The sequence below is a fragment of the Cherax quadricarinatus genome, chromosome 19 (genome assembly GCF_038502225.1).
Source record: "Cherax quadricarinatus isolate ZL_2023a chromosome 19, ASM3850222v1, whole genome shotgun sequence".
Taxonomy (NCBI): Eukaryota; Metazoa; Arthropoda; class Malacostraca; order Decapoda; family Parastacidae; genus Cherax; species Cherax quadricarinatus.
This window is the reverse complement of record NC_091310.1, coordinates 29,640,843-29,666,444: the sequence shown is the minus strand read 5'-3', so window position 1 is coordinate 29,666,444 and position 25,602 is coordinate 29,640,843. Positions and strand designations below refer to the sequence as shown.

Below are 25,602 nucleotides of genomic sequence, written 5' to 3'. Positions count from 1 at the left end.
TCTTATAATTAGGCATTCTTACTTTATCTACAGAAATTCAAATTTTGGTTACTAAAAACACAATGGTACTATGATATATTGTATGTCCTTTGATTATAGTGCCATTAAAAGCAGAAATTAGAAGATAAACTTTTATTGGGATAATGTTTCACAATCTCAATAAAAGCTTGTTTCACAACTTGTCTTTATTTTCATATTTGTCAGCAGATATGCCATTTCATTTATTTTGGCTCCCTAGTTCTTTATAATTTGTTAAAAAGTAGATTTACCATAGACTTTAACATTAATTATCACTGTGTACCTCAATATATATTATATTCATATATGATAATTGCTTGATAATCTTAAAATAGTTTTAGCATATTATTATTGTATATTATTTTTATATATTGTCTTGTTTATCATATGAATTATTGACAACTTTATTTTGTAATATAGCAGCTGTAATAAAAATATAGGTGTAGATCATCCAAGATTGGCCAGGTATTTTGCAAATCTTAGGATAAATTTTCCTTTTGTTTTATTATAAATGTATGTGCTACTCAGATCTAAAACCAGCAATTGCATAGTGTATCTGGTACACGTTCATGAGTGATCACATTTACAGGCACGAAATTACATCCGTTCACTACCACAGATGAGGAAGAAAGACTTCCGGCAAGTTTTCAGGGGAGCCAATCCACTCGGTCAGTATCAAATTGAGATTTGTTGTGTTATTAACATGTAAAAGAAACTTTTTGTTGCATTTATGGATTACGAAAAGGATAGGATAGGGTGGATAGATGAGCATTATGGCAGATATTGTGAATGTATGAAATAGGTGGTAGGTGACTTAACCCTTTGAGGGTTTCGGCCGTACTAGTACGGCTTACGACCCAGGGTTTTTGACGTACTAGTACGCCTAAATTCTAGCGCCCTCAAATCTAGTGGGAGAAAGCTGGTAGGCCTACATATGAAAGAATGGGTCTATGTGGTCAGTGTGCACAGTATAAAAAAAATCCTGCAGCACACAGTGCATAATGAGAAAAAAAAAAACTTTGACCGTTTTTTTGGAATAAAACAGTGACTTTGCACTGTATTTTCGTATGGTATTTATTGTTGTATTCTAGTTTTCTTGGTCTCATTTTATAGAATAGAAGACATATTACAGAAATTGAGATGATTTTGACTGGTTTTACAATGAAAAGTACCTTGAAATTGAGCTCAAAGTAGCAGAAATGTTCGATTTTTACCAAAGTTCAAAAGTAAACAAATCATGCCAAGGTTCCAATACACGTCAACTGGTGAGTCTAATATTCTTTCACAAGTGCGCCAATATTATTTATACCATTTTTTACACTAATGCAGTAGTCTGCATAACAGTAAATCTTCTATTTTTTGTGAGAATAAAAATTCAAAGTGGAAAGCAAAAGAATATAAGAGGGGCGTTGAGATGTGACTAATGAACAGAGAAAATGTCATTTTAGTGCCAGGAATGTCTTTCTTGTTTATTCTGGACCCTATTCGGAAATTGGTATCTTTTGAAATTTGTGTGAAATTGGCAAAATTGCTAAATTCTGACCACTGTACTGGATAGTTGAAATTGATAAATGGGTGGTTTCTTGCACTCATTCGATAGAAAAAATGGAGTTCTAGCGAAATATTCATGTTTTTTGTCGACTAGTGAAGTGGAATTGGCCAAAAATGGGGCTCAAATTGGGCAAAATCGCCGATGCGTAAACATTGCTGAGACCGCTAACTTCGCGAGAGCATAATTCTGTAAGTTTTCCATCAAATTTCAAACTTTTGGTGTTATTATGATCAGGAAAAGATTCTCTATCTTTTCATAAGAGAAAATATTATTTTTTATTTTAAATTTGGCCGACCCTGAGAACGAGTCTCGGAGAGGGCCTCTCGACCCTCAAAGGGTTAAAGCAGTATGTGGATAGCAAGGCATAGGCTAGGGTATATAGGAGAGAGGGAGATTGTTTTCCAGTAAAAGTAGGCATTAGATAGAGATGTGTGATGTCACCATGGTTGTTTAAGATAATTATAGATGGGGTTGTAAAAAAGTAAATGATAAGGTGTTTAGGAGAGGTGTAGAATGGAAAGGAGTACAGAGTTACTTTTTACCAATGGCAGTTGTTTTAGAAGATTCTGAAGAGTAGTTGCGAAGGTTGGTCAAGGGATTTGGAAGGGCATGTAAAAGAAAGAAATTAAAATTAACCATGATAAAGAGCAAGATGATAAGATTGTCAAAAAATATAGGCAATGATCAGGTATCAGATTAAAGGGCGTGTGGAGGAACTAAATGTGTTCAGGCAGTATTTGAGAATAGACCTGTTGGCAGATGGTTCTACGAGAGATGAGATGAACCATAGAATTAATGACTGGAAAAAGGTGGGTGCTGCATTGAGGCTTCTGTGGAGACAGAAAATATCATCCAGGAAGGCAAAAAGGGTAATGTACCAGAGTATAATGATACAAACACTGTTGTGTAGGTGTGAAGCATGTATTTTGAATGTTGCAGTGAGGATGTTTTAGTCAGTAGAGATTTCATGTTTGAGGGCAAAGAATTCGTAGTTTGGAGATTTGGAAACTACACACCTCCTAAAGTATTATTCATAGGACTGAGGAGGGGTTGTTAAGGTGGTCTGGACATTTAGAAAGGATGGAGAAAGTAGGATGAATAAAAGGGCATATAAACCTGTAGTGGAAGGAAGGAGGGGCAGGGGTCATCCTAGGAAAGGTTGGGAAGGAGGGAATAAAGAGGTCTTGAGTGCTAGAGGCTTGAACATCTAACAGCTTGTGTGACCATGTTAGATACTACTGGGAGGGGGTAGTGGTTTTTGAGTTGATGTGCTGGTGGAATGTGAGCAAGGTAATGTTTATGAAAGGATTTGGGAAAACCAGTTGGCTGGACTTGACTTAGCTGCACTCTGAAAGAAGGATGGGGATGTTGCAGCTTGGAGGGGCATCTCAACAGTGATGTTGATTCCTTCTGGCAAGACAGTGATTGAATGAGTGGCAGTGAAAGTGTTTTCTTCTTTGTCAGGTCATTCTACCTAAGTGGAAGGTTAATGTTAAAAAAAAAAAAAATACAAAATAGGAGTATTTTTCAGCTCTGAAAGCTGAATCATTTTTGACTCTGCTGTACTAGCTTCTGCATACTGCTGATTGTAACCAAAAAATTATCTCTACAGCTGTAGATTTGCTGGAGAAGATGCTAGAGCTTGATAGTGAGCGCCGGGTAACAGCAGTACAGGCACTGGCACATCCATACGTGGCCCAGTATGCAGACCCGACTGATGAACCTGACAGTGAGCCTTATGATCAGAGCTTTGAGGACATGGAATTGCCAACAGAGAAGTGGAAAGGTGGGTTTACTCTTGGTTCATATATGATATAGATAATTAACCTTTTAATTTACAGTTGTTTTTCTTACATATTGAAAGAACCTATTTTTATAATTAGAACTACAAAAAGAAAATGAAAGCTCATGTATCAGTAACATAGGTGTAAATGCATATAGCCGTAGTCATGTTTTTCAGTTTATTTATACTGAATTATAATTATTCCTTTTTATTATCATCCTTTAAAAATAGGTGCATTTCAAAAAGTTTTGGTCCTTTGAACTTATGGAGATGCATAGTAGGCCATAGCCAGAATTGCCAAATTTCCTAAGGGTCAATTAGTACTACTGTAGATAGATAGGAATGTGTGAAGGCTTAGAGTGGTAGTGGTTAGTGGAGGTTAGTTCAAGCATAAAACTGAAGTAAAAGTTGGTGCAATACGTTACTTTTTATTACAAAATCAAAGAGCGAGTCTGTGGCAACAGGAAGTAAGAGAGAGGTGAAAGTTTATAAAGTATGGGAGGAAGAAGTTAGGGTGAGATATAAGCAGCTGTTGATAGAAAGGTGGGCTAGTGAGAGTATAGTGTGTGGGTTGAAGAGGGATGGGACAGTTTTAAAAAGGCATTGTTAGAATGTGGAGCAGAAGTTTGTGGTTACAGTAGGTTGGGTGCAGGAGGAAAGAAGAGTGATTGGTGGAATGATAAGGTAAAGGGTTTGATAAAAGAGAAAAAGGTTGCCAATGAGAGGTTTTTGCATAGCAGAAGTGATATAAGAAGGGTGGAGTATATGGAGAGTAAAAAAGAGGTGAAGAGAGTGGTGAGGGAGTGCAAAAGAAGAACAAATGATAGAGTGGGTGAGGCACTGTCAACAAATTTTGCCGAGAATAAGAACAAATTTTGGAGCGAGATAAATAGGTTAAGAAGGCCTAGGGAACAAATGGATTTGATAGTTAAAAACAGAATAGGGGAATTAGTAGATGGTGAGTTGGAGGTATAAGGAAGATGGCGGGAATATTTTGAGGAACTGTTAAATGTTCATGAAGAGAGGGAGGCAGTAATTTCATGCATTGGCCAGGGAGGTATAACATTTTTCAAGAGTGAAGAAAAGCAGGATGTGAGTGTGGGAGAGGTGTGTGAGGCATTAGGTCAAATGAAAGGAGGTAAAGCAACTAGAACTGATGGGATCATGACAGAAATGTTAAAACCGGGGGGGACACAGTTTTGGAGTGGTTGGTACTTTTGTTCAATAAATATATGAAGGAGGGAAAGGTACCTAAGGATTGGAAGAAAGCATGTATAATTCCTTTATATAAAAGGAGGGTAGACAAAGGAGATTGTAAAAATTATAGGGGAATAAGTTTACTGAGTATATACCAGGTAAAGTGTATGGTAGGGTTATTATTGAAAAAAATAGAGGCAAGATAAAGAGCAGGATTGCAGATGAACAAAGAGGCTTTAGAGTGGGTTGAGGATGTGTAGATCAGGTGTTTACATTGAAACATGTAAGTGAACAATATTTAGATATAGGTGGGGAAGTTTTCATTGCATTTATGGATTTATAAAAGACATATGATTATGTATGAGTGATGGTAAAAGTGTTGAATGATGATGAAAGTATTTTCTTTTTGGGGATTTTTTTTTATTTTGGGTCACCCTGCCTCGGTGGGAGACGACTGACTTATTAAAAAAAAAAAGATAGGGTGGATAGGGGAGCAATGTGGCAGATGTTCCAAGTGTATTATGGAATAGGTATTAGGTTACTAAATGCTGTAAAGAGTTTTTATGAGGATAGTGAGGCTCAGGTTTGGTTGTGTAGGAAAGAAGATTACTTTCCAGTAAAAATAGGCCTTAGGCAGGGATGTGTAAGGTTACCATGGTTGTTAACCCCTTCAGGGTCCAAGGCCAAAATCTGAAGTGGTGCCCCAGTGTCCAAGACTTTAAAAAAAAGAAATTTGTTATTTTTTCTTATGAAATGGTAGAGAATCCTTTTGTGGAGGTAATAAAACAAAAAGTATGAAATTTGATGGAAAATTGACGAAATTATGCTCTCGCAAATTTTGATGTGTCAGCGATATTTACGAATCTGCGATTTTGCCGACTTTGACTCCCATTTTAGGCCAATTACATTATTCCAGTCAACCAAATTCTTAGCTATTTCACTAGTATTACTTCTATTCAATCGATTGAGCACAAGAAATCGCCAAGTCAACTGTTTCAACTACAAAATAATGTGATTGGAAATTGGTAATTTGGCCAATTTAACACAAAGTTCAAAATATTCCAATTTCAAAATAGGGTCCAGAATAAATAATGTAGGTATTCCTGGGACTAAACTAACATTTCCTCTGTTCATTAGTTATGTTTTGAGGCTTTACAAATAAATTCCAATTTGATTTCTTATTCACATAATGAATTTTTATTCACACCAAAAAATAGAAGATTTACCGTTATTTATACAATTATTACAATTTTGCATATCATCACCACATTTGTAAATGTATATTAGACCCACCAGCTCATGTGTATTAGACGTGTGAGGTCGTTTGTTTACTCTTGAACATCGGCAAAATTTTAACATTTCCGCTACTTTGAGCTCAGTTTCAAGCCATTTCCAGTGCTAAAACCAATCAAAATCATCTCTATTTCTGTAATATGTTTTCCATTCTATCAAATGAGACCAAGAAATCGCAAATACAACTATAAAAAACATATGAAAAAACACTGTTTTAATCGAAAATCAGGGTCTCAGTTTTTTTTCTCTCATTATACACAATGTGCTGCAGGATTTGTTTTATGTGGTGCACACATACCACATAGATGTATTCTCTCATATCTAGGCCCAAATGTACCACTCACAGTTTATCAGAGTGAGCTGAGCTCATGACGTAGATCTACGGGACGGACCCTGAAAGGGTTAAACATATTTATAGATGGAGTTATAAATGAAATAAATGCTAGTGTGTTGGGGAGGGGGTGGGATTAAATTAAGGGGAATCAAATAAAAAATGGGAGTTGACACAGTTACTTTTTGCTGATACTGTGCTTTTGGGAGATTCTAAAGAGAAGTTGCAAAGGTTAGTGGATGAGTGTGGGAGGGTGTGTAAAGGTAGAAAGTTGAAAGTGAACATAGATAATAGTAAGGTGATGAGGGTATCAAATGAGTTAGGTAAAGAAGAATTGGATATCACATTGTAGGGAAGGAAGGAGTATGGAAGAAAAGAATGTGTTCAGATATTTGGGAGTAGATTTGTCAGCAGATGGGTTTATGAAGGATGAGGTTAATCAAAGAATTGACAAAGGATGAGTGGTGCATTGAGGTGTCTGCAGAGACAAAAAAAAACATTATCCATGGAGGGAAAGAAGGGAATGTACGAGAGTATAGTGGTACCATCACTCTTATATGGATGGAAAGCATGGATTGTGAATGCTGCAATGAGAAAGAGGCTGGAGGCACTGGGGATGTTGTGTCAAAGGGCAGTGTGTGGTGTAAATATTATGCAGAGAATTCATAGTGTGGAAATTATGAGGAGGTATGGAGTTACTAAAAGTATTGTTCAGAGGGCTGAAGATGGTTTACTGAGGTGGTTTAGTCATGACCCAGAAAAGATGAAATGCTTTCGTCATCATTCACTATCACTGCTTTGCCAGAGGCATGCTGACATTGCAGTTCAAAAACTGCAACACACCTCCACCTCGCTTGCAGTGTAAGCACTGTACCTCTTATCTCAAGGACTGAAGTCAAGCTAACCAGTTTCCCTGAATCCCTTCATCAATGTTATTTTGCTCACACTTCAACAGCACAATTATAAAATCATTTGCCTCCACTCCTAACATGCTCTCACATGCTTGCTGGAAGTCTAAGCCCCTTACACGCAAAAGCTTCTTTACCCACCCCTTTCCATCCAACCTTTCCTAGGGTGACCCCTCCCGTGTCTTCCCTCCACTACAGATTTATACACCCCTCAAATCATCCTATTTTGTTCCATCTTCTCTAATCTCCAAACTGCGGATTCTCTGCATAATCACATCGCACATTGCCCTCAGGCATGACATTTCCACTGCCTCCAGCCTCCTCCTTGCTGCAATATTCACCACATTCCTCTCTTTGCTTCCATGGATAGTCTTTGTCACTGCACTCTCTTCAGTGCACCACTTGCCTTTTTTCCTCTCATCAATTCAGTGGCTCACCTCATCTTTTATAGACTATCTGCTGACAAGTCAGCTCCCAAATATCTGAACACATTCATTTCCTCCATACTCCCTCTAATCTGATGTCCAATTTTCATTACCTAATTTTTTTTGTTATTCTCATCTTGTTCTTTCCTATGCTCATTTTTAATTTCCTTCTTTTACACACCCTCCCAGATTTGTCCACCAACCTTGCAACTTTTCAGAATCTCCAAGAAGCAGTGTCATCACCTTTCAATCCAACACCTCTTCTCAACACCCGAGCATTCGCTTCTCTTACCCATTACAATACTGTGTTATTTTCCTTCATTTGCCTTTCAGGTGTAAAGTAATTGAGGTTATTGTGAGCTATGAATCCAGTAATCATAAGTTCATTATTATAATAATCAAAAAGAAGTGCTAAACCACAAGAATCATGAGTTCAGATCTCCCTGAGGATGGTAGTGTTGGTTTCTAATTCAGTTTGATTTGAGTAATCATAACTCCTAGACTTTTTTCCCTCAGGGAGGTTCCTAGATGCTAGATGTTCCAAGGAATTGTCCTTCCCCTCATTGAATTGAACCTGATTGCCTCCTATTCTCCAGGCACTACATGACCCTCTGAGGGTTTAGTGCTTCCACCTAAATATTTTAATAATCCATAGGCTTACAAAATTGCAGCCAGCTTACTCTTAAAGGTGGTACCTTGATGCTGGTGACAAGCTCTTCTCGGAAATAGTTATCGTGTTTCTCAGGCGAGACTCATTTGTCTCCCATTCACAGGCACTGTATGACCCTTGTGGGTTCATTGCTTCTGCATGATTATTATTATTATAATCAAAAAGAAGCGCTAAGCCACAAGGGCTATACAGCGCTTCTGCATGATGATGATAATAATAATACTCTTTCTATTATGACTAATTCACTGACATTACCACTTGTTAAATTAGCCCCTTGACTGTCACAACCCCAAATCCTGAGGCAAAAGCCCCCCCCCCCTCCCTCCACACAAAAAAAATATTTTTTCTTATGAAATGATAGAAAATCTTTTCCCGATTGTAAAGACACCAAAAGAACGAAATTTGGAAAAGTGATGGAATTACGCTCTCGCGAAGTTAATGACCTTGGGGATTTCGCCCACTTTGAGCCCTATTGTCAGCTCATTCCATTGTTCCAGTCGACCAAACTCATAGCTATTTCTTTAGAACTCCATTTTTTCTATCGATTGAGTACAAGAAACTGCCCATTTACTGATTTCAACTACCCAATAACGTGGTCAAATTTGCAATTTGGCCAATTTCACGAAAATTAAAAAAAAAAAAATACGACAATTTCAAAATAGGGTCCAGAATGAACAATGCAGACATTCCTGGCTCTAAAATAACATTCTTTGTTCATCAGTCATGTCTCCAGGCCCCTCTGATATTACTCTTGCTTTCTATTTTGAATTTTTATTCAAACAAAAAATAGAAGATTTACTGTTATGCAGACTACTGCAATATTGTAATAATTGTATAAATAATGTCAACCCATTCATGACTGCATATTAGAATGGCTACTTGGACATTTATTGGAAAATTACATTTGTTTACTTTTGAACATAGGCAAAAATCAAACTTTTCCCCTACTTTGAGCTTCATTTCCAGGTTTTTTTTTATAGTAAAACCAATCAAAGTCACCTTTATTTCTACATTGTTTTCCATTCTATCAAACGAGACCAAGAAAACGATAATACAACCATAAATACTGTATGAAAATAGACCACAAAGTCGGCATTTTAATTAAAGAAAATGATCGGAGTTTTTTTTTTCTCATTATGCACTGCGTGCTGCAGAATTTTTTTCGTATGGTGCACACTGACTACATAGACCTATTCTCTCACATGTGGGCCTACCAGCTTTCTCCTGCTTGATTTGAAGCCGCTAGAATTTATGAGTATACGTACATACGTCAAACACGGTTCGTAAGACGTATTTATACGACTGAAACAGTCAAAGGGTTAATCATTTATTTGTTAAATTAATAAGATAGTAGTAATATAAAATGATGAGTAACTGATGCAGAAGTATGACTTATTCTGAAGATTTTTCAGTAAACCTTTTTCAGATGATAATAGGGGAAATGAATAAAAAAAAAAAGTTTTGCAACCTTGCTTCTTAGTTAAAAGATAAGAATTTGTGATTGATATGTTAATGCTAGTGCTGGCAGCAGCAAACTGTAGAAGAATGGACAACTGGGATTATGCTGTGCTTTGCTGTATAGCCCTTGTGGCTTAGCGCTTCTTTTTGATAATAATAATAATATGCTGTGCTTTCATTGCAACTGTTACCAAGGAGAAATTTTAGCATCTGAATGCTTTCCACAGCATAAAGCTATTTACATATACCATGGACCCTCGGTTTTCGCGAATTTTGGTGATTGGCAACTTTTTTCATCAAAATATAGCCTTGGTTTTCGTGATTTCCCTTGGATTTCGGCAGTCGTATGGAACATGTCCCAGTGGCTGCGTGCACACAAAGCCTCCCACAGATGCATTCAGTCAGTCTGGCATCGTTTCTTGGCGATTGAGCATCACTCCCCGCGTTCATACAAAACATTTCGTAATCACTGATTTTGGGCTTGCAACGACTAAATAAGCCACCATGGGTCCAAAGAAAGCTCCTAGTGCCAGCTCTTTGGCAAAGGTGAGAAACATGATAGACTTAAAGAAAAGAAATGGAATAATATGAAAGTGGCATGTGTGGGGCTGAGCTTGCCAGGATGTCCAAGAGACACGTTGTGGAATGTATTGTGGCATTGGGGAATTCCATGGGGTAGGATGTGGAAGAGTTGGTGGAGAACCACAGTGAAGAGCTGCAAGACCTTCATCCGCAACAGCAACAGAACACAGCTGAGGGAAGGAGGTGCCTTCTTCAAAGATTAAAGACATTTGTGGAGGAACATCACCCTAACAAAGCTGTTGCAGGCAGTGTCTGTGCCATGTTCAGTGACAATGCCTTGTCATTGAACTTTTCATTTGCTAGGATGTACTTCCTAGTAAATGAAAAGATGACTCAATTAGCAATGTATTTTTTTTGAAATATTCAGAGAATTGCAAAGAACTGCATGCTACAGCAAAGTTTATAAATCCCCTTTTTTCCTGTTACATTTATTGTCATTTAACCTCTTCAAGGGGGCTCCTTGGCGTGGTGAAGAGGCTCTTGGTCTGAGGAATTAGACCTGTCGGTCTTCTTCCTCAGACCGAACCTAATTACCCCCCAATCTCCCCTCCCCTATCCCATCCTCCCCTTTTTCCTTTCCTCCTCCTCCTCCCCACCCCTCCCTCTTTTCGGCCTTTGGGATTTCTCCCACAGGCGCGCTAGTTCCTAGGTAGGGGAAAGGATACCGGGGTCCATCCCATTCCGTTGAGGTTCTTGGCGGTGGCGTAGTTTGCCGTGGAATCTGGATCGCCTGGGGATGTCCCGATCCCTCTCCGGTATCCCGGAGTAGCTTTGGGTGTCTTTCGGGCGACGGGTGTATCTCTGGAAGCCACCTTTCGGATTCCGGGGGTGGTGGCCGAAGGAGGTATGCTTTGTGGCGGATATCCGGCCGCCCTCTCTTTTGTCCACCGAGGTAGCTCGGCAGATGTGAGGTTGCTATCCCGGATTGTTAGTTTACTAGCATGATGGGTAGGGTATGGCACGGGTTCCATGCTGCATCTGCGCTACTTGCGGTGCTGAGGTCCTCTTGGGCGCGGAGGGAGATTTCTGGCCCTTTCATTCCTCCTAGGAACTATCCCTCCCCGGTCCCCCTTTTTTTTATTCTTTTTTTATTTTTATTTTCTTTCTTTTTGCTTTTAAGAAAAAAGAAAGAAGAAAAGAAGTAACCTAACCATGGCAGCCCTAGTCCATGAACCTCCTACCCCCGGGCCCCTTCTTGATACCGCACCCAGTTCTGACCCCGCCTCGTCTTTGGACCACTCTTCAGACACTCCTCGTGCCTCTGTACCTCTTGCCAGTGCTGTTTCCTCACCCGCTTCAGGTACTGAGGCCTCGACTGACTCCTTCGATTTATCGGACCTTCGCTCTCCTCTGACTATGCTTCCGGCCTCTCCCTCTACGGTGCGGCAATTTTCAAATCGCCAACCCTTTCCACGTCGGACCAACTCTGGTCCCACGCCTAAACGCCAACGACAATTACCTGCTCATGATACTTCTCCACCTTCTCGTTCTTCTCAGAAACGATCGACACGTCCTTCACTACCTTTCCACGCTCAGTTTCAGACTGAACAATGGACTAAATTCTTCACTTTACGACCGACTTCCTCTACTGCCTATCTTTCTGACCACAGTATTGGCAAGGCACTCCTACGCCATGTTGGTAAAGATATTTCTTTTCATGCTCTTAAGAGCGGTACGCGCATCATCACCGTACAGAATGCTACCCAGGCTCATGAGCTCTCTCATCTTTCCCATATCGATACTGTTCCTGTCACTCTTGAAAAACATCATTCCCTCAATTCTTGTAGTGGTACCGTCATTCTGCCCCATACCATAGTTCAACAAAATTTCCATACATGTGGCACTGACATTCTTGAACAGCTGGAACTCCAAGATCTCCCAATCCTCAAGGTAGACACTTACGTTCTTCCTGCCCGCGGGCGGAGACGATACCCTAGCAATGTGGCTCGTTTAACTTTTGACAGCCGAGAACTCCCATCCTCAGTTTATATAGCAGGACATCGGTTACAAGTCCGAAAGGTGATCCCTACACCGCAACAGTGTAGAAATTGCTGGAGATTTGGCCATCCAGCGAAATATTGCAGATCTATCGCCGAATGCCCAGTCTGTGGTGCCGATGACCATTCTCATACGTCTTGCAATCGATCTCCCTCTTGCCTTAACTGTCATGAGGCTCACCCTTCGTACTCTCGCCGTTGTCAAGTCTATTTAAACGAGCGGGAAATCCATTACCTCAAAGAGACAGAAGGTCTCCCTTATGCCATGGCAGTTTCTCATCTCCGCCTCCAAGGGAGACTCCCACGTGTTTCTTATTCCCGTGTTTCAAAACGTCCCCCCACTTCTGGTATCCCATCTTCTACACCCACCTCTGTGGTTACCTCTCCCATAGTCACTCCTGTATCTAATCCTTTTGCTGTCCTCGGCTCAGACGTCCCTACTTCAACGCCTCAGTCTGATCTCGCTTCTTCGTGTTCTCTCTCACAAGCCTCAGTAGCGATGAGATCTCGTATGACACCTCCTCCCAATCATCCCTCTACTTCTCAAAAGTCAAAAAAAGGTCCGTTAACACCTCCTACCCATCTTCCACCTCCTCATTTTACCCTCCCTGTCTCTGTCCCTGGTTCTCCCCCTCTCACTGGCTCTGTTACAAGTGTAGAAGTTCACCCTCCTCCTCGTACTGTACCTTCCTCCCCTGTTCCCTCCCAGGTTTCTTCCTCTTCTGCCACCTCCCAGGTTTCTGCCTCTTCTATCCCCTTCCACGCTTCTCCAGTTCCCTCCACCCTTTCGCCCCCCCCTACCTTGGTACAGTCCAATACAGTTCCAATCTTTACTCATCCTCCTCCTACCATTTCCAATATTGTCTCCCATATGACGTCTCTGAATTCCGAAACACTTGAAGCAATCTCTGAATATATTGCAGAGACCAAACCATCAATGGATACTGATGCACCGTTCCTTCGCTGCTTGAACGTTTTCCACTGCCTCCGCATGTGGACTTTTCTAACCCCTCTAGTCCGTAGGAACCCTTACCTGCAGATTTCAAGTATCTTTATCATTGCCAACCATGGCCTATTTACAGTGGAATATACGCGGCCTCAGGGGTAATCGGAGTGAGCTTCAGATGTTACTCTCCCAGTTTGCCCCTGTTGGTGTTTGCTTACAGGAACCAAAATTACACTCTGCTGTTATCTCTCCCATCTCAGGCTATAATTTATTGTATTCTTCAGATCCTTTTCCTGATGGGACCTTTAATGAAAGTGCCTTTCTTCTACGCACTGATATTCCGTACCATCAGCTATTTGTTCATACTTCGCTGCATTACACAGCAGCCCGTATCCACTTGCATAGGTGGTATACGCTCTGTTCTTTATATCTCTCTCCTTCTCGGGCATTATCTATTCCGGATATTGCCTTTCTTGTTTCGTCATTACCGCCACCGATTCTGTTACTTGGTGATTTTATTGCCCACCATTTCCTCTGGGGGGGGGGGTCTCACTGTGATTCCCGTGGAATTCAGTTAGAGGCTTTTCTTGCCACCCACCCCCTCCATGTTTTAAATACAGGTACGCACACCCATTTTGATCCTCGGACTCATACTCTCTCTTGCATCGATCTCTCAGTCTGCTCTTCCTCCACCGCATTAGACTTCACTTGGTCTGTTCTTCCGGACTTACATGACAGCGATCATTTCCCAATCATTCTTACTTCCCCTTCATATTCACCACCTCTTCGCATCCCACGCTGGCAATTTAATCGGGCAAATTGGAACCTTTACTCACACCTAACTGTTTTTAGAGAGGTTCCTTCTTCGTCCTCCATCGATGAGCTTTTACACCTCTTCTCGTCCTCCGTTTTAACCGCAGCTTCTCATTCTATACCCCAAACTTCGGGCAGGCATTCTCAGAAATGCGTGCCTTGGTGGTCTCCTGCTTGTGCTCTTGCAGTACATTTGAAACGCGCTGCATGGGGCAGGTACCGGTACAATAGAACCACAGAGAGACTCCTTGATTTTAAACAGAAGCGTGCGCTCGCTCGCCGTGTCATCCGTGACGCTAAACGCACTTGCTGACGAGATTATGTCTCCACCATCACCTCTGCTTCCTCTTTGAGTGCAGTCTGGAAAAAAGTACGAAAACTGAGTGGTAAATATTCTCCTGACCCGGCTCCTGTTCTGCGGGTTGCCGGTGTTGATATAGCAAACCCACTAGATGTTGCCAATGAAATTGGCAATCATCTGGTCCGTATTTCTCAGGGACTCCATCTATGCCCCTCATTTCTTTCCTCAAAGTCTGCCAGAGAGTTAGCACCCTTGGACTTTACTTCTCTCAGAGAAGAACAGTATAATGTGCCTTTTACACTTCAAGAACTGGAGGCAACACTCTCAGCTTGCCGATCATCGGCAGCTGGGCCCGACGACATTCATATTCGTATGCTACAACATTTACATCAGTCAGCCCTTGCAGTCCTATTACGCCTTTACAATCTTATTTGGTCACAAGGAGTTCTTCCACAGCTGTGGAAATCCGCCATTGTTCTCCCTTTCCGCAAACCAGGCACTACGGGACATGAAACCTCCCACTATCGTCCCATTGCTCTTACCAGTGCAGTTTGCAAAGTAATGGAACGCCTAGTAAATAGACGTTTAGTGTGGTATTTAGAGACACATAACAGTCTCTCCACTCGTCAATATGGCTTTCGTAAGGGACGTTCTACCATGGACCCCTTACTATGCTTGGATACGTATGTTCGTAATGCCTTTGCGAATAACCACTCAGTTATTGCCATATTTTTTGACCTTGAGAAGGCATATGACACAACTTGGAGGTATAATATTTTAGCCCAAGCCCACTCCTTAGGCCTTCGAGGCAATCTACCATCCTTCCTTAAGAACTTTTTAACTGACAGGCATTTCTGTGTTCGGGTTAATAATGTGCTCTCCCCGGACTTTATCCAAGCTGAAGGTGTCCCCCAGGGATGTGTTCTGAGAACAACACTTTTTCTCCTTGCTATTAATGATTTGGCCTCTAGTCTTCCATCAAATATTTGGTCATCACTCTATGTTGATGACTTCGCTATTGCCTGTGCAGGCGCTGACTGTCACCTCATTACAGTTTCTCTCCAACATGCAGTCGACCGTGTTTCCAATTGGGCCACCACACGTGGGTTTAAATTTTCCAGCACTAAAACCCACCAAATTACTTTCACTAGACGCTCTGTTATCTCCGATCATCCTTTGTACCTCTGTGGCTCCCGTATCCCTGAACGTGATACAGTCAAGTTTCTGGGCCTCCTCTTTGATCGTAGGTTATCCTGGAAACCTCACATTACCTCTCTGAAGGCAACTTGTCACAGCCGGCTGAACCTTCTTAAAACCCTTGCTCATCTTTCATGGGGAGCTGATCGTCGAACCCTCCTCTGCCTACATTCCACCCTTATTTTATCGAAACTTGATTATGGTGACCAGATCTATTCAGCGGCATCTCCTGCTACTCTCTCTAGCCTTAACCCCATTCATCACCAAGGATTACGTTTATGCCTTGGTGCTTTTCGCTCTTCCCCTGTCGAGAGCCTCTATACAGAAGTGAACGTTCCATCCTTATCCGATCGCCGTGATGCCCACTGCCTGCGCTACTATGTACGCTCTCATGATCTCCGCAATCCTTCCATTTATAGAATGGTCACTGATATTAGTAGACATTCTTTATTTGTTCGCCGCCCCTGTTTACTCCGTCCCTTCTCTCTTCGCCTTCATTCACTCTTGTCTTCTCTTCAACTACCACCTTTCTATGTACATGTAGCATCTCACTTTTCCCTACCCCCCTGGGAAGTTCCAGCTGTTCGAGTCTGTTCTTTCTCCCTCCCTTGCTCGAAAGCCCAACTGTATACGGTCGCTTCCCGCTCTCTTTTTCTTGACCACTTTCACTCTCATTCTCATGCCATTGCTGTGTACACAGATGGCTCTAAGTCTTCTGACGGCGTAGGATTCGCAGCAGTGTTTCCGGACAGCGTCGTACAAGGGCATTTACTATCTTCGGCTAGTATTTTTACTGCTGAATTGTATGCCATCCTTACAGCACTTATCCGTATTGCATCTATGCCTGTGTCATCATTGGTGGTTGTCTCAGACTCCCTTAGTGCTTTACAGGCTATACAAAAATTTGATACACCTCACCCCTTAGTCCTCCGTATCCAACTTTGGCTACGCCGCATCTTTACCAAGCATAAAGATATTGTTTTTTGTTGGGTCCCTGGTCATGTTGACGTACAGGGCAATGAACAGGCAGACACTGCTGCGCGGTCAGCAGTACATGACCTACCAGTTTCTTATTAAGGTATTCCATTTATGGACTATTTTGCTGCAATATCTTCCCACCTTCACACCCGTTGGCAACAACGTTGGTCTACTATGCTCGGCAACAAACTTCAATCTATTAAACCGAGTATAGGTTACTGGCCGTCTTCTTATCACCAGTGTAGAGGTTGGGAGACTGCTCTCTCCTGTCTTCGCATTGGCCATACTCGTCTTACTCATGGATATCTCATGGAGAGGCGTCCTGCTCCTCTCTGTGAGAACTGCCAAGCTCCATTATCAGTCAGCCACATTCTGTTGGACTGCCCACTTTATCAACGAGCACGCAGAATTTACCTCTGTCGTCGTCTTCGCTCCGCTACTCTCTCTTTACCTTCCCTTCTCACTGATGGACCCACCTTTCATCCGGACTCTCTCATTGACTTTTTGACAACAACTGACTTACTTCACAAATTCTGATACCTTCAGCCCTTTCTACTTCAATCTCTTGCTACCCTCTACCCCCGTACTATCCCCTGCCCCGCTGTTTTCTGTAACCTGCTGATCATCCCTCCTCCCTTCTGCCATCCAATACCCTCGCTTCCTTCCCTACCCTGCAGCGCTGTATAGCCCTTGTGGCTTAGCGCTTCTTTTTGATTATAGTAATAATAATATTGTCATTTAATAATAATAATGGAAGATAAAAATATTATTATAATCCAGGGGGAAGCGCGAAACCCATAGGATTATACAGCGCCTGTGGGGGGGATGTGGAAAGCATTCAGGGTTAATTCAGGGAACTGGAGTGCAGATCCAATTCCCTAGATCAAGAGCCAGTCACCAGCATCAAGGAACCTTCCTTGAGGGGTTTTTATCTTCCAGAACGTGGTGAAGAGGCTCTTGGTCTGAGGAATTAGCCCTGTCGGTCTTCTTCCTCAGACCAAACCTAATTACCCCCCATTCTCCCCTCCCCTATCCCATCCTCCCCTTTTTCCATTCCTCCTCCTCCTCCCCACCCCTCCCTTTTGCCCTTCCTCTTTTTGGCCTTTGGGATTTCTCCCACAGGCCCGCTAGTTCCTAGGTAGGGGAAAGGACACCGGGGTCCATCCCATTCCGTTGAGGTTCTTGGCGGTGGCGTAGTTTGCCGTGGAATCTGGATTGCCTGGGGATGTCCCGATCCCTCTCCGGTATCCCGGAGTAGCTTTGGGTGTCTTTCGGGCGACGGGTGTATCTCTGTTAGCCACCTTTTGGATTCCGGGGGTGGTGGCCGAAGGAGGTATGCTTTGTGGCGGATATCCAGCCACCCTCTCTTTTGTCCACCGAGGTAGCTCGGCAGATGTGAGGTTGCTATCCCGGATTGCTGGTTTACTGGCATGAAGGGTAGGGTATGGCACGGGTTCCATGCTGCATCTGCGCTACTAGCGGTGCTGAGGTCCTCTTGGGCGCAGAGGGAGATTTCCGGCCCTTTCATTCCTCCTGGGAACTATTCCTCCCCGCTCCCCCCTTTTTTATTCTTTTTTTTATTTTTCTTTTCTTTTCTTTCTTTTTTTTCTTAAAAACAAAAAGCAAAGGAGTAACCTAACCATGGAGAACCCAATCCAAGAACCCACTACCCCCGGGCCCCTTCTTGATACCGCACCCCATTCTGACCCTGCCTTGTGTTTAGACCACTCTTCGGACACTCCTGATGCCCCTGTACCTCTTGCTGGTGCTGTTTCCTCACCCGCTTCAGGTACCGGGGCTTCGACTGACTCCTTCGATTTGTCTGACCTCCGCTCTCCTTTGACTATGCTTCCGGCTTCTCCCTCTATGGTACGGCAATTTTCGAATCGCCCGCCCGTTTCACGCCGGACCAACTCCGGTCCTACTCCTAAACGCCAACGTCAATCTCCTGATGATGCTCCTTCGTTACCTTCCCATTCTACTCGGAAAAGACCAACACGTCAAGCACTCCCTCTCCACGCTCAGTTTCGGACCACACAATGGACTAAATTCTTTACTTTAAGACCGACTTCTTCTTCTGCCTACCTTTCTGACCATAGTATTGGCAAAGCGCTCCTGCATCATGTTGGTAGAGATATTTCATTTCATGCTCTCAAGAGCGGTACGCGCATCGTCACTGTCCAAAATGCTACCCAAGCTCATGATCTTTCTCTCCTTTCGAATATCGATACTACTCCTATCACTATTGAAAAACATCTTTCTCTCAATTCTTGTAGTGGTACTGTCATTCTGCCCCATACCATAGTCCAACAGAATTTCCAGTCATGTGGCAATGACATTTTTGAACAGCTGGAACTCCAGGATCTCCCAATCCTCAAAGTAGACACTTATGTCCTTCCTGCCCGGGGGCGGAGACGTTACCCTTGCAATGTGGCTCGTTTAACTTTTGACAGCCGAGAACTCCCGTCCTCTGTATATGTCGCGGGACATCGGTTACAAGTTCGAAAGGTGATACCTACACCGCAACAATGTAGAAATTGCTGGTGTTTTGGTCACCCAGCGAAATATTGCAGATCTATGGCCGAATGCCCAGTCTTTGGTGCCGACGACCATTCTAATACATCTTGCAGTCAACCTCCATCTTGCCTTAATTGTAATGAAGCTCACCCTTCGTACTCCCGCCATTGCCAGGTCTACTTAAATGAACGTGAAATCCGTTGCCTCAAAGAGGCAGGTCTCCCTTATGCTATGGCAGTTACTCATCTCCACCTTCAAGGGAGACTACCCCGTGTTTCTTATTCTCGTGTTTCCAAACATCCCCCCACTTCTGGGGTCCCATCTTCTGCAGCCTCCTCTGTTACCCCTCCCATAGCCACTCCGGCATCTAATCCTTTTGCTGTCCTTGGCTCTGACGTCCTGACTACAACTCGGTCTGTTCTCACATCTTCGCGTCCTTCCTCACAAGCGCCAGTATCGACAAGACCTTGTACGACACCTAATACCAATCGCCCCTCTACTTTTCAGAAGTCCAAAAAATCCACATTGCTCAAATCTTCTTTGCCCCTTCCTTCCCTTCTTCCACCTCCACACTTTACCTTTCCAGTCTCTGTACCTAGTTCTTCCCCTCTCTCTGGCTCTATTACAAGTGTGGAGATTCACCCTCCTCCTCGTACTATGCCTTCCACCCCCGTCCTCTCCCAAGTTTCTCCCTCTTCTGCCACCTCCCAGGTTTCTGCCTCTTCTGTCCCCCCCCACACTTCATCTCCAGTCCCTTACACTCTTCCCTCCCCCTCTACTTTGGTACAGTCCATTACTGTCCCAATCTTTACTCACCCTCCTCCTCCTATCTCCAATATGGTCTCCCATACATCTTTGAATTCAGAAACACTTGAAACCATTTCAGAATATATTGCAGAGACTAAACCTTCAATGGACACTGATTCACTTCCTGTTCCTTCTCTTCCCTCTCCTCCATCTTCACAACCCCATTCTTCGCAACGCTCCGTTCCTTCGCTACTTGAATGTCTTCCAATGCCACCACACGTTGACTTTTCTAACCCCTCTAGTCCGTAGGTGCCTTTACCTACAGATTCCTGGTATTTTCTTCATCGCCAATCATGGCCTATTTACAGTGGAATATCTGCGGCCTCAGGGGTAATCGGGGTGAGCTTCAGATGTTGCTTTCCAGGTTTTCCCCTGTTGGTGCTTGCTTACAAGAACCAAAATTACACTCGGCTGTCTTCCAACCTATCTCAGGCTATAATTTATTGTATTCTTCGGATCCTTTCTCAGATGGGACCTTTAATGAAAGTGCCCTTCTTCTACGCAATGATATTCCGTACTGTCAACTATTTGTCCATACCTCGCTGCATTACACTGCAGCCCGTATCCACTTGAATAAGTGGTTTACAATATGTTCTTTATATCTCTCTCCTTCTTGAGCATTTTCTATCCCAGACTTTGCCTTTCTTGTTTCATCCTTACCACCACCACTTCTGTTACTTGGTGATTTTAATGCCCACCATTTCCTCTGGGGGGGGGGTCTCATTGTGACTCACGTGGCATTCAGTTGGAGGCTTTTCTCGCCTCTCACCCCCTCCATGTTTTAAATACGGGTACTCCCACCCATTTTGATCCTCGTACTCATACTCTCTCTTGCATCGATCTATCAGTCTGCTCTTCCTCCACTGCACTAGACTTCACCTGGTCTGTTCTACCAGACTTACATGACAGCGATCATTTTCCGATCATTCTTACTTCTTCCTATTCACCACCTTTCCGTAGCCCTCGCTGGCAATTTGATCGGGCAAATTGGGATCTTTACTCACACCTCACTGCTTTTAGTGAGGTTCCTTCTTCATCCTCCATTGATGAGCTCCTACACATCTTCTCGACGTCAGTTTATACCGCAGCTTCTCATTCTATACCCCAAACCTCAGGCAGGCATTCTCAGAAGTGCGTGCCTTGGTGGTCTCCTGCTTGTGCTCGTGCAGTACGTTTGAAACGTGCTGCATGGGGCAGGTACCGGTACAATAGAACCACTGAGAGACTTCTTGATTTTAAGCAGAAGCGTGCGATCGCTCGCCATGTCATCCGTGAAGCTAAACGCACTTGTTGGCGAGACTATGTTTCCACCATCACCTCTGCTTCTTCTATGAGTGCAGTCTGGAAAAAAGTGAGGAAATTGAGTGGTAAATACTCTCCTGACCCGGCTCCTGTTTTACGGGTCGCTGGTGTTGATGTAGCAAACCCTCTCGACGTTGCCATTGAACTTGGCACACATCTGGTCCGTATTTCCCGAGGGCTCCATCTATGCCCCTCGTTTCTTTCCTCAAATTCTGCCAGAGAGTTAGTACCCTTGGACTTTTCTTCTCTCAGAGAAGAACAGTATAATGTGCCTTTTACATTTCAAGAACTGGAGGCAACGCTCTCAGCTTGCCGATCATCGGCAGCTGGGCCTGATGACATTCATATTCGTATGTTACAACATTTACGTCGGTCAGCCCTTGTAGTCCTCTTACACCTCTTCAATCTTATTTGGGCACAAGGAGTTCTTCCCCAGCTGTGGAAATCTGCCATTGTTCTCCCTTTCTGCAAACCGGGTACTACAGGACATGATGGCTCCCACTATCGTCCCATCGCCCTTACTAGTGCAGTTTGCAAAGTGATGGAACGTCTCGTAAATCGACATTTAAAGAGACACACAACAGTCTCTCCACTCGTCAATATGGCTTTCGTAAGGGTCGTTCTACCATAGACCCCTTACTACGCTTGGATACGTATGTTCGTAATGCCTTTGCGAATAATCACTCAGTTATTGCCATGTTTTTTGACCTTGAGAAGGCATATGACACAAGTTGGAGGTATAATATTTTGGCCCAGGCCCATTCCTTAGGCCTCCGAGGCAATCTACCATCCTTCCTTAAGAACTTTTTAACTGACAGACATTTCCGTGTTCAAGTCAATAATGTTCTTTCCCCGGACTTCGTCCAAGCTGAAGGTGTCCCTCAGGGGTGTGTTCTAAGCACAACACTTTTTCTCCTTGCTATAAATGATTTGGCCTCTGTTCTTCCACCCAATATTTGGTCATCACTATGTTGATGACTTCGCTATTGCTTGTGCAGGCGCTGACTGTCATCTTATTGCAGTTTCTCTCCAGCATGCGGTCGACCGTGTTTCCACTTGGGCCACCACGCATGGGTTTAAATTTTCAAGTACCAAAACTCGCCAAATTACTTTCACTAGACGCTCTGTTGTCTCCGATCATCCTTTGTATCTCCATGGCTCCCGTATCCCCAAACGTGATACAGTCAGGTTTCTAGGCCTTCTCTTTGACCTTAGGTTATCCTGGAAACCTCACATTACCTCTCTGAAGGCAACTTGTCACAGCCGGCTAAACCTTAAAACCCTTGCTCATCTTTCCTGGGGAGCTGATCGTCGAACTCTGCTTCGCCTACATTCAGCCCTCGTTTTATCGAAACTCGATTATGGTGACCAGATTTATTCAGCGGCCTCTCCTGCTACTCTCTCTAGCCTTAACTCTATCCATCACCAAGGATTACGTTTGTGCCTTGGTGCTTTTCGCTCTTCCCCTGTTGAGAGCCTCTATACAGAAGCGAAGGTTCCATCCTTGTCTGATCGCCATGATGCCCATTGCCTTCGCTACTATGTACGCTCTCACGATCTACACAATCCTTCCATTTATAGAATGGTCACCGATATTAGTAGACATTCTTTATTCATTCGCCGCCCCTGTTTGCTCTGTCCCTTTTCTCTTCGCCTACATTCACTCGTCTTCCCTTCAGTTACCACCTTTATATGTTCATGTAGCATCTCACTTTTCCCTACCCCCCTGGGAAGTTCCAGCTGTTCGGGTCTGTTCTTTCTCACTCCCTTGCTCGAAAGCTCAACTGCCTACGGTGGCTTCCCGCTCTCTTTTTCTTGACCACTTCCACTCCCATTCTCATGCCACCGCTGTGTACACAGATGGCTGTAAGTCTTTAGATGGCGTCGGATTCGCAGCAGTGTTTCCGGACAGCGTCGTGCGGGGGCATTTACTATCTTCAGCTAGCATTTTTACTGCTGAATTGTATGCCATTCTTGCAGCACTTATTCGTATCGCATCTATGCCTGTGTCATCATTTGTAGTAGTCTCAGACTCCCTTAGTGCTCTACAGGCTATACGAAAATTTGATACATCTCATCCCCTCGTTCTCCGTATTCAACTTTGGCTACGCCGTATCTCTACCAAACAAAGATATTGATTTTTGTTGGGTCCCTGGTCATGTCGACATACAGGGCAATGAACAGGCAGACACTGCTGCGCGGTCAGCAGTACATGACCTACCAATTTCCTATCGAGGTGTTCCATTTCTGGACTATTTTGTTGCAATAGCTACCCACCTTCGCACCCGTTGGCAACAACGTTGGTCAACTCTGCTCGGTAACAAACTTCATTCTATTAAACCGAGCATAGGTTACTGGCCGTCTTCTTGTCATCAGTGCCGAGGTTGGGAGACCACTCTCTCCCGCCTTCGCATTGGCCACACTCGTCTTACTCATGGGTATCTCATGGAGAGGCACCCTGTTCCTCTCTGTGAGCAGTGTCAAGTTCCAGTATCGATTAGCCACATTCTGTTAGACTGCCCTCTCTATCAACGAGCACGCAGAATTTACCTCCGTCGTCGTCTTCGTTCTACTACTCTCTCTTTACCTTCCCTTCTTGCTGATGGACCCTCCTTTAATCCTGACTCTCTCATTGACTTCTTGACAACGACTGATTTACTCCACAAACTCTGATGATACTTTTCGCACTCCCCTCAGCCCTTTCTAGTTCAGTCTTTTGCTGCCCTTTACCCTTTCACCATCCACTACCCCGCTGTTATCCGTAACCTATTACTCATCCATCTCCCTTTTGCCACCTGATGCCCTTGCTTCCTTCCTGCCCTGCAGCGCTGTATAGTCCTTGTGGCTTAACGCTTCTTTCCCAGTTTGCCCCTGTTGGTGTTTGCTTACAGGAACCAAAATTATACTCTGCTGTTATTTCTCACATCTCAGGCTATAATTTATTGTATTCTTCAGATCCTTTTCCTGATGGGACCTTTAATGAAAGTGCCCTTCTTCTCCGCACTGATATTCCGTACCATCAGCTATTTGTTCATACTTCACTGCATTACACAGCAGCCCGTATCCACTTACATAGGTGGTATACGCTCTGTTCTTTATATCTCTCTCCTTCTCGGGCATTATCTATTCCGGATTTTGCCTTCCTTGTTTCGTCATTACCGCCACCGATTCTGTTACTTGGTGATTTTAATGCCCACCATTTCCTCTGGGGGGGGGGGGGTCTCACTGTGATTCCCGTGGAATTCAGTTAGAGGCTTTTCTTGCCACCCACCCCCTCCATGTTTTAAATACAGGTACTCACACCCATTTTGATCCTCTGACTCATACTCTCTCTTGCATCGATCTCTCAGTTTGCTCTTCCTCCGCCGCATTAGACTTCACTTGGTCTGTTCTCCCGGACTTACATGACAGTGATCATTTCCCAATCATTCTTACTTCCCCTTCATATTCGCCACCTCTTCGCACCCCACGCTGGCAATTTAATCGGGCAAATTGGAACCTTTACTCACACCTAACTGTTTTTAAAGAGGTTCCTTCTTCGTCCTCCATCGATGAGCTTTTACACCTCTTCTCGTCCTCCGTTTTCACCGCAGCTTCTCATTCTATACCCCAAACTTCGGGCAGGCATTCTCAGAAATGTGTGCCTTGGTGGTCTCCTGCTTGTGCTCGTGCAATACGTTTGAAACACGCTGCATGGGGCAGGTACCGGTACAATAGAACCACAGAGCGACTCCTTGATTTTAAACAGAAGCGTGCGATCGCTCGCCGTGTCATCCGTGATGCTAAACGCACTTGCTGGCGAGATTATGTCTCCACCATCACCTCTGCTTCCTCTATGAGTGCAGTCTGGAAAAAAGTACGAAAACTGAGTGGTAAATATTCTCCTGACCCAGCTCCTGTTCTGCGGGTTGCCGGTGTTGATATAGCAAACCCACTAGATGTTGCCAATGAAATTGGCAATCATCTGGTCCGTATTTCTCAGGGACTCCATCTATGCCCCTCATTTCTTTCCTCAAAGTCTGCCAGAGAGTTAGCACCCTTGGACTTTTCTTCTCTCAGAGAAGAACAGTATAATGTGCCTTTTACACTTCAAGAACTGGAGGCAACACTCAGCTTGTCGATCATCGGCAGCTGGGCCCGACGACATTCATATTCGTATGCTACAACATTTACATCAGTCAGCCCTTGCAGTCCTATTACGCCTTTACAATCTTATTTGGTCACAAGGAGTTCTTCCACAGCTGTGGAAATCCGCCATTGTTCTCCCTTTCCGCAAACCAGGCACTACGGGACATGAAACCTCCCACTATCGTCCCATTGCTCTTACCAGTGCAGTTTGCAAAGTAATGGAACGCCTAGTAAATAGACGTTTAGTGTGGTATTTAGAGACACAACAGTCTCTCCACTCGTCAATATGGCTTTCGTAAGGGACGTTCTACCATAGACCCCTTACTACGCTTGGATACGTATGTTCGTAATGCCTTTGCGAATAACCACTCAGTTATTGCCATATTTTTTGACCTTGAG

At 43.6% G+C, this 25,602-nt stretch overlaps 2 protein-coding genes across 4 annotated transcripts in view; both read left to right on the top strand.

Annotated features, from left to right (window-relative positions):
• LOC138852929 (sorbitol dehydrogenase-like) overlaps window positions 1–25,602 on the top strand; it is a 614,649-nt gene that overhangs the window by 181,414 nt on the left and 407,633 nt on the right. The gene's annotated exons all lie outside the window — the stretch shown is intronic.
• LOC128688114 (mitogen-activated protein kinase 14) overlaps window positions 1–25,602 on the top strand; it is a 214,308-nt gene that overhangs the window by 184,178 nt on the left and 4,528 nt on the right. For all 3 annotated transcript variants that reach the window (XM_070086606.1, XM_070086605.1, XM_070086604.1), the window contains exons 8-9: window positions 608–686; window positions 3,183–3,356. In XM_070086606.1, coding sequence (XP_069942707.1) covers window positions 608–686; window positions 3,183–3,356 — 253 coding nt within the window. The remainder of the gene's footprint in view (window positions 1–607; window positions 687–3,182; window positions 3,357–25,602) is intronic.